This window comes from Rhodotorula graminis (assembly GCF_001329695.1).
Source record: "Rhodotorula graminis WP1 unplaced genomic scaffold RHOBAscaffold_13, whole genome shotgun sequence".
In the NCBI taxonomy this organism is placed as follows: domain Eukaryota; kingdom Fungi; phylum Basidiomycota; class Microbotryomycetes; order Sporidiobolales; family Sporidiobolaceae; genus Rhodotorula; species Rhodotorula graminis.
In genome coordinates this window covers 663,019-672,003 of record NW_017264940.1, presented here as the reverse complement: position 1 = coordinate 672,003, position 8,985 = coordinate 663,019, and the positions used below count along the sequence as shown (strand labels likewise).

Genomic DNA, 8,985 nt, shown 5'->3' with positions numbered 1-8,985 from the left:
GAAGTCGTCCCGAGTCGAAGCCATCGCAGCGAACCCGGGGCGAGGTCACACGGGGCGAGGGCGTGGGGCCGGGTGGACTTGGCGAGCGTTGCAGAGAGCTGGAGAGCTCAGCGGGCAAGTGTTCGAGCTGCGGCGGGGACAGCGAGGACGACGGAGCGAGAGGTGCGGAAAGTCCCTGCGCAACTTGGCGTCAGACGCAGCCGAACCGAGCCCGCTTTCGGCACGCCGTTCACCTCGCTCGGGCCTTGTGCAGCAAGGTCGACACGCTCTCTGAGGACGTCGTACAGCTCTCGAGAGGTGCGGCCTGTCCGCCGGCGAGGCGAGGTCCGAGAGCCGCTTTCCTCTGCCGCCCGCCGGCTCGCTCGCGAGAGCTTCTCTCGCGGTCCAGGTGCAGCGAAGGGTGTGACTGCGTTGCACGGACAAGACGCCAAGCGAAACAGTGCTCGAGACGGGCGCGTCTAAGGCGCCCTGGCCGAGAACCTCGACAGCCGGAAGAAGCTGCGCACGAGGACGAGGGACGACGGGTCAGTCTCGTCAAAGGGAAAGAGGGGAACGGCGAGAGTAGGACGCACCAGATCCAAGCAGAGAACCGTCCACACCCTGACCCTCGAGCCTCGGCGCTCACTTGGCGGCGCGCGAGCCATCGTCGCCTCGCCTGTAGGCGAGCCTCGCCTTCTTGGGCGAGCACGCCCGCTCTACGCGCTCGAGGCCGCGCAGCTGGTCGGGTCCGACGTTCAAGTCGACGTCGTCGACGTCGGAGGACGAGCGCTTGTGCGGGATCGGCGCGGTCGCGCCCGAGAGGACGGCGGCACGGGCGGGAATGGCTCGAGCGACGTCGGGGGGCGACGAGAGGGAGGTACGCGGCTCGCAGAGGGCGGCGTGCCGAGCCTCGACAGCGACGTCGTCAAGGCCGGCCGTCGCGGCGAGGCGACGCGAGTCGAGGGTGGCCGAGGCGTCGATGTCGGGGCAGGGCGACGAAAAGAGCGGCCCGAGCCCGTCGCGAGCCGTACGGCGCGCCGACTCGCGACCGGCGAGAAGCTCGCTCAGCAGCTCGCGGCCGCGGGCGTCCTCCGTGTCGGCTCGGGGCGCCGCCGCAGCCTCGACCTCGACCGAGCGAGGCGCAAAGTGCGACTTGGCGCCGAAGAAGCCCGGCACGTGCGGATGGACGACTGCGGCGGCGGCGTCGACCGACATGCGCGTGACGGACAGGCGCGACAAGGGCGACGGCGAGTGCTTGGGCGAGGGCGATCGAAGGGAAGCGACGAGCTCGGCGACGAGCGCGAGGTAGTTGGCGGGTTCCTCGTGCGGCGCCGGCTGCGGCGCCTCGGTGAGCGCCGGCAGAACGCGCGAGTCGAGGTCGAGGGCGCCGCCGATGGTCGTCGGGACCGAGAGCGACCGACTGTGCACGTCCCTCGAGGCGGGCACGCGTCCCGCCTGACGACCCTCGACGCGCGGATCGACCCTCGAGCGTCTCGCCCGAGTCGCACCACGCCGGGCTCGACGCTTCGGCGGCGACGATGACCTCGGCTGGCGAGCCGCCCTCGACCTCGTCGGAGCCGTTGCCGAAGGAGCGTGTCGGGACCGCTGCGCGACGCTCGGGCACCCGCTCGTCGAGGCCGAGGGGTCAAAGTACTCGCCCGCCGCGTGCTCGGGCGGCGTCGGGTTGTCGAACCAGGAGAAGGCCGACCCGGCGGGGCCGCCAGCTGGGGGACGAGGCGGGTGCTCGACCGCAGTCGCCGGCGCGGCGTACGGGCGCATGTCGAGCTTGAGCTTGGGCGTCGCGTTGTCGGGCTGGATGGAGCGCATGGTCGACGTGGCCGGGCCGCGCTTGGTCGACGAGGCGACGACGCGAGAGGTGGACGAGGAGCGACTCGGACCCGCTTCGGGAGGAGAGGGTCCCTCGGCTGGGAAGCCGAAGCGGGTGCGGTAGGTCGCCGCGAGACCTTGCTGCTGGCGCGTCGAGCGCAAGGGGCCGCCCGACGGAGGAGGCGTCGGCGGCGACGGCGGGTCGCACTCGTCGCGAGCCACGCCGTCGACGGGCGGGACAGGGCGCCGAGCGCCGAGGGGAGCAGGAGCGCTCGGGACGTGCACGCGCGCCTGCTCCTTGATACCGCGACGATCGTCGATGCCGAGCTGAGCGTGGCGCGACGGGGCTGACGACGGCGCGGCGCTCGGACCGGGCAGTCCGAGACCCTGCTCGAGGTACTGGAGGAAGCGCGCGAGCTCCTCGCCGCGGATGCGCAGCTCCTCGCGCAGCTCGAGGCTGAGGCCGCTCGAAGCATCGGGCATCTCGCAGAGGGCGGCGCGCTCGCGTGCAGCGACGACGAGGAGCGTCGTGCGCTCCGTGTTGATCGGCCGGAACAGGAACGAGCGGATGTTGTCCTCGAACAACGGGTACAGGAGGTCGATCAGGTCGTAGTCTTGCGCGAGCTCGGCAGCGGCGGCGAGAGGTACCCTGCGAGAACGAGGTCAAGGTCAGTGAGGGACCGTGCGGGCGCGAGAAGGTGAGCGGGACGCACCAGACGCCCTTGAGGTGCAGTGCGCCTCGGCGAAAGATGATGCGGTCGCTGTCGCCCTGTAGAGAAGAAGAGGTCAGTTTCAGGAGGCGCGACACCGAGAGAAGGCGCAAGATGAGGACGCACAAAGCGCGTCTTGACGATCGTGTCGCGCTTGCCGCGAGTCATGCCGGGCACCATGTTGACGATCTTGGTCGCGTTGACCCAGTCGGTGTCTGTGCGGGCAGGGAGAAACCCGATCTCAGGCGCGACTTGTCTCGAAAGGAGCGAGAGGAAAGAGGTGGACGCACCGGCTCGCCTCGCGACGACGTGGCCGTCGACGAGGACCTGCATGGCGACGGTGCGCTCGTCCTCCCACAGCGTGCACGAGACGATCGCGTCGCAGCGGTCCATGTCGCGAGGTGGGCGCTCGGAGAGCTTGATGCGCGAGAGCGGACGCGGCGGCGGCGCCTTGGCCTTGCCCTTCTGGTCGCCCGACGCCTTCTTGTGCGCCCGTTGCGGCGGCTTCTTGTCGGTGACCGCCGTTGGACGCTCGAGTGACGCCTTGAGGGCGACCGAGGCGTTGCGGACGGGCTCCGAGGACGGCGACGGCTCGTCGCGCTCGAGGTCGGCTCGCGAGTCGGGGTGCAAGAGGACGTGCGGGCGCGGCCGACCCGGCGCCGAGGTCCTCGACAACGGCGGGAAGACAGGAGGGCACAGGATCGTCGAGGGGACGAACGCCGACGGCCTGTCGCGCGGGCGGTCGAGGCGGCTCGGCCAAGACGGCTGCTGCCGCATCATGGCGACGCTCCTGGGCCCGCCGACGGACGGGAAGTGGGCGTGAGACGCGCCGTACGAGCTCGGGGCTCGACTGCGCTCGGGTGCCGCAAAGGGCGACGACAAGGCGTCCGTGCGGGGCGTCGCGAGGAGCGAGGCGAGAGGCCCGTCCACCGGGCCGACGAGCTGTTGGCGATGGACGACGGCGCGCCCCGATGCGTCGCCGTACATGTAGGTGTCGCCGGACGAGTGGACGGCGAGGCTCGAGGTGGTGGGTGGGAGGTCGGAGACGGAAGGGAAGGGGAGGCGGGTGCGGGGTCGAAGGTGAGGGTGAGGGTGAGGGAGGCCCGCCGGCGTGGCCGAGCGCGGGTTCGGTGCCGATGGAGGCACAGCTTGAGATGTCGACGCGCCTTGTGCGGCTCGAGGCGCGCTCGGCGAGGGAGCTCGCGTCGTCGTCGAGCGAGGCTCCGCCGCGGCGACGCCGGGCTCGTCGCTGGAGCGGACGTGTCGCTCGCGCTCGATGGCGACGCCCGACAGGAGGTCGAGCGGTGATGCGGCGTGTCGCACCGTCGCCATGTCGACGAGGCCGGACGGGTGGACGAGGAGGAAGGAAGGGAGGAGCGAGGGAGGGACGACGGCGCCAGGCGAGAGTGGGGGCAGCCTGATCGATGCGCTGTGCTGAGACTCGACACGCTGGTGAGCTCGGCGTGTCCGCGAGCCGGGATAGGCTGCGAGGACAAAGGACGAGGGAGGGAGAGGCGACGCACCGTGCGCCCAAGGCCGACCTGCCGCCGACGCTCCTCGTCTCGCTGCGTGTGCTGTCGACGACGAGAGAGACGGTGCGAGAGAGCAACAGAAGCTGTAAAGAAGCTGCTGCGGACCCCGCACCACGGACGGACGCGCTCTCGTCGTCGACCGAACCTCGACGGACAGGAGTCTCCGGCCTCGCTCTCGTCGCCTCCTCGCCGCCGAGCGGCATTCCCCTCGCTGCAGGTCGGTCTCGAGGTGTCAGTACGTGCTGCAGGCCGACGAGAGAAAGAGGGCAAAGTGGGCTCACCTCTGCGCGATCTCCTCCTCGTCCTCCAACAGCTCTGCTCTACTGCCGTCGACTCGCAGGGCGATCTTTGCGGCCGGGCTTGCCCCGCCGCGCCGGCAGGCCCGCAAGCGTCGATCACCCGAGGCGCGTCCGTGACGGACCGGAGGCAGGACGGCGCGTGCGCCAAGAGCGTGAGCGCGCTCGAGCCTCGCCCGTGAGCTGGCTCGCGGCCTGCTCGAGGCGTGGCTCGCAGGCTCGAACCTGTCTGTGAGGCTCGTTCAAGAGCGGACAGGCGACAGACACGCAGGAACCAGGTGGCCGGGAATGCGAGCTGTCGCGGCCGACAAGAGGAGAGAGGAAGGGGACGAGGAAGCGGAAACGAGAAGCGAAGCTCTGAGCGAGCCTCTCGCGAGCGCCGTGTTGCAGAGCTTGTACTGTCTTGCTCGTTCCAGATCGCCCGACGAACCTCACTCGCCCGAGAGCCATGCTCCACCGCGCTTGACATCTGCGCGAGGGGACGAACAGGGTGAGCACCACCCAGGGCAGACACCCTCGCATACATGGAGAGAGAGAGAGGAAAGAGGACGCACACTTGTCCAACAAGATCCCGGTGTCGCGCAGCACAAACCGGCAGATGACGTGCGCGAAGAATTCGCTCGACTTGCGCAGGTGCCGCTCGAGGCGATACAGGTCCGCCGCCGGCAGGAGCGCGTACGCCGAGTCGGCCGGCCGATCGGTTGCGGCAGGAAAGACGAGGGCGAGGTGACGATCTGTGGGCGAGAACGACGAGCACATGAGCCGGGTAAGGGACGAGAGGGGGGGAGCGCGCTCGGGGACGCACCGAGCGACTGAGCTTGTCGAAAGACCTTGGCGATGGCGTCTACGTACGTGGCCTGCGAGTCGAGGCTGCGGGAGAAGATGGAAAAGAGGTGTGAGTACGCAGGCCCCGTGAGAGCGAGGCGAAACGAGGACGCGCCTGACGCCGTTGGCGACGACCCGGTTCAGGCTCATCGAGAGCTTGGAGCTCCAAGTCGAAAAGCTGGCCTGCAGACAATCGGAGCAGGTGGGTCAGTGAGAAGTCGTGCGTAACGAGAGAGAGAGAGAGAGAGGCGTGACGCACCGTGCTGCCCTTGCGCCCCTGCTTCGAGTCCTTTTCCCGCACTGGCGGCGCCCCTCCTGCGATGCCGCCGCCCGTCACGCCGATGACGCCGACGCCCAGCTTCTTCGCCAACGTGCTCTGGATCCCCTCGGCGAGGCCCTCGAAGCTCTCGAGCTCCTTGGCGAACCGCGCCGCCTCCTCCCTCGCCGCGGCCGCTGCGCTCGAGCTGCCGACTGGCACGAGCAGCATGCCCCGCCCGGCTCGATCGAGTGCGTCGAGGCCCGACGCGAGTAGGTCGAGCATGCGGACCTTGGTCTCGATGGCGACGAGCTTGGTGCCGGCCGAGGTCGTCCAGACGTGCGCCGGGACGAACAGGCGCTCGCTCAGGTACCCGCCGCCGCCGCTCGTGCCGCCGCCGGCGCCGCTCTCCGTGGTCGGGATGGTGGCGGCGACGAGGCGCATGAGGTGAAAGGGGCGGCGGACTGACGGCAAGGCGAGCGTCGCCTCACGCGAGCTGGGGGCGCCCGGCTGCGGCGGCGACGGCAGGCCTTTCGACAAGTAGATGCCGGCGCCGATGCCGCCGCCGAGGCCGCCGAGGTGGGACGACGGGTGCGAGTACCCGCTCGAGATGGACGACGGGAAGCTCGAGGTCGCGGGCGTGTCGCTCGGCGAGCCCGGGGCGCCGCTCGCTCGACCCGACAAACGCGACGCCGTACTCGCGACCGACGACGACGAGTTGCTCCGGCCGAGCGGCCCGCCGCCGGGAGCGCCGAGCTGAGCGGGCGCCGTGAGCGACGTTGGCGTCGGGGCGGACGCCTTGCGGGCGAGCGAGCCGGCGGGCGCGGTCGACGACGACGACGGGAGGCCGACGGCGCGTGCGACGCCGAGACGGCGCGCGACGTCGCCCCTGGGCCGAGGCCCGTCGCGAGGAGCGGCGGCAGTGGTGGTCGGGCTGCGCCGCCGTCGAACGAGGGCAACTTGGGCCGCTTGCTCCCCGGCTGGCTCAGCGCTCGTAGCCGCCCGGGCAGCGACGACGCCGACGAGACGCTCTTGAGGACAGGGCGAGGAAGAGCCGAGTCGACCGGCGTCGGCGGCGGGAAGGCGAAAGAGCGGTCGGCCTCGGACGACGGCGCTCGAACGGCGACCTCGGGCGGCCGCATGGACGCCTCGTCGCTCGGGACAGGCGACCGTGCACTGCGACGCTGCGAGATGGTGCCCTCGGCAGTCGACTCGTTGACGAGCTGCAGCCGCGGCTGCTGCTCGTCTGGCGCCGTGGCGGTCCCGGCGAGGCTGACCGTGCGGATCGGCCTGGGGCGGATCTCGATCGGCGCCGCCTCTGCCGAGCCGAGAAGGCCGAGCGAGCTCCCTCGTCGCATGGGCGTCGCCGAGCCCGTCGTTGAGCCGCTCGACGCGGCGCGCACCATGCCCGGCGCCGACGCCGACCCGGGCACGCCGACGCGGAGCGTGTCGCCGCTGAGCGCGCTCGCCGAGGACCCTCGGCGCATTTCGAGGCTCGTGAGCGCCGGGTGGCGTACAGGGGCCGAGGCGGGCTCGAACGCGTGGGGCCTGGCGGACCAGCTCGAGGCGGGCTCGACGGCGGTGCTGAGGCCGTCGGACGACGCGCGCGAGTCGGTCGGGCTGACCGGGTCAATGCGGTGGGCGAAGGGTATGGGCGCAGGGAGGGTCGGCGTCGCAGCGCTCGGGGTACGGGATCTCGCGGTCGCGGTCGCGGTCGAGTCGCTCGCCATGCTGAGCGGCCGATCCGGGTCGCCCTCGGGCGCGAGGTAGCGGACGCGGTCGCCGCCATCGTGTGCGAGAGCGACAGGCAGGCTCGACAATGTGGGCACGGCGCGCTCGGTCGGCGACGGGAGGAGCATGGCCGCGCCGATGCCGCTCGCGGCGGCGTGCGGGTCGCGCTCGACGGGCGTTGAGGGCGCGACGATGCGGAGCGAGACGTCGCTGCGGTCGCGCGCGTGGAGGTTGTGGTGCCGCCCGACGCCGCCTGGGTCGTCGAGACGCAGGTTGGCGAGGGACGGGGCGGACGAGGAAGAGGTTGGCGGATGTGCCGCGGCGGGTGCGGGTGCCGAGAGATCGTGGGCGGCGGTCGAGAGGGACGTGGACGACAGTGAAGGGGGCGGGGCGAGCTCGAGGGAAGGTGGCGGGACGTGGCCCGGGGCCGTGTGGCCCATCTGGGCGAGCATGCGGATGCGATCCTCGTACGTGTCGTGCTGCGCGTGAGAGAGAGAGTCGGCTCGACCGTCGCAGGCAGATAGAGAGGGAGTCGGACGCACGATAACCCTGAGACGCCGCGCCTCGTCGACCTTTGCGCGCTCCTTGCGCTCGTACCGGGCCCTCCTGCGCTCCCACTCGTCGCGCGTCTCGCCGTCGCGCATGCCGCCGGTGCTCAACTTGCGCTCCATGTCCCTCGACCCTTCCTCGACACGGGCCATGACCTCCTTGAGGAGCCGGACGCTCTGCGTGTAGGCCGCGACCGCGGCGGGAAAGTTGTTGGCGCTGTCGAGGAGGACGGCCGACTGGGCGCGTTGGAGGGCGATGGTGAGGACCGACTTTGACGATGCGGCGGAGTTGTTGGCGCCCGTCGAGGTGGAGGATGAGGCGATGTGAGGAGCGGCGACCGAGGCGGGCGAGCCGAACGAGAGGGAGGGCGAAGGAGCGACCGAGTCGGCGCCGTCGCTCGCTCGAGATAATCGCCGCCGGCGCGTCGAAGAGCCTGTACCGGTAGGACGTCAGTTCGAGGAGTCTGACGAGGGAGCGAGGGAGAGAGGGGAGAGGGCGCACCGTCTTGTCCAGCCGTCGCAGCCCTGTGGGCCCGTTCCCGCTCCTTGCGGGCCCTGCGCTCGTCGCGCGTCTCGTCGCGCTCAACGCCGTGCTCGTCGACGATGACGCGACGGGTGACCGTGTTGCTGCCCTGCCTGCGCACGGGCTCGGGGCGAGTGGGGCCGTGGTCGAGGTGGTGCGCGAGCGGGGGCGGGGGCGCCGAATGGTCGGCGTGATGGCGATGGTCGGTGGGGGACGACTCGGCGCGAGTGCGGTGCGCCGTGTGGCTGTAGTCGCCCGCGGCGGGGTCGAACGCGAGCGAGGACGACGAGGTCGCAATGGGGGAGGGCGAAGTTGAGTAGGACGGGAGGCGGCGCTGGTCGGGATGCGGGTCGAGCGTGCCGTAGCCGAGTGCTCGCTGTCCAAGGCCGGCCGTGCTCGGTCCTGGTGCTCGAGGGCGAGGTTGAGCGGGGCCGGGAGGAGCGGCGCGTGTGGGACCGCCCGACGACGACGACGACGCGGCCACGTGCTGGGCCGAGAGAGCGTACGGGTGGGTCGCGTGGCTCATGCCGGGCGGAGCGGTCGACTGGCGCGACTCGGGGCTGGGCGAGTCGCCGACGAGATGCGCGCGGACGTGTGGTGGTCGAGCGAGGCGGTGTACAGGCGCTCAGGTCGCGAGGGCTGGGTGGAAGACGGCGGGCTGGGTGCGTACAGGGCAGCTAGTGCATGGCTCGCTGCTCTGGTGCGTCTGGGCGAGCAGCTCGAGCCGGTGGTCACGAGAGTGGCCGGCTCCCGCTCAC

At 71.2% G+C, this 8,985-nt stretch overlaps 2 protein-coding genes across 2 annotated transcripts; both read right to left on the bottom strand.

Annotated features, from left to right (window-relative positions):
• Nucleotides 1-458: 458 nt before the first annotated feature.
• On the bottom strand, nt 459-3,848 carry RHOBADRAFT_46531 (uncharacterized protein; the record flags this gene model as incomplete). The annotated part of the gene is made up of 5 exons (XM_018414813.1): nt 459-498; nt 626-2,455; nt 2,520-2,575; nt 2,643-2,731; nt 2,807-3,848. The coding sequence occupies 5 exons, from the start codon at nt 3,846-3,848 to the stop codon at nt 459-461; spliced, it is 3,057 nt and encodes a 1,018-aa protein (XP_018268989.1).
• An 880-nt stretch (nt 3,849-4,728) lies between these two features.
• Nucleotides 4,729-8,753, bottom strand: RHOBADRAFT_55598 (uncharacterized protein; the record flags this gene model as incomplete). Its single annotated transcript, XM_018417926.1, has 8 exons — nt 4,729-4,813; nt 4,899-5,078; nt 5,150-5,201; nt 5,275-5,352; nt 5,429-6,314; nt 6,386-7,635; nt 7,699-8,138; nt 8,207-8,753. 8 exons carry the CDS (start codon nt 8,751-8,753, stop codon nt 4,776-4,778), a joined length of 3,471 nt encoding a protein of 1,156 aa, XP_018268988.1. The 3' UTR covers nt 4,729-4,775.
• Nucleotides 8,754-8,985: the final 232 nt, after the last annotated feature.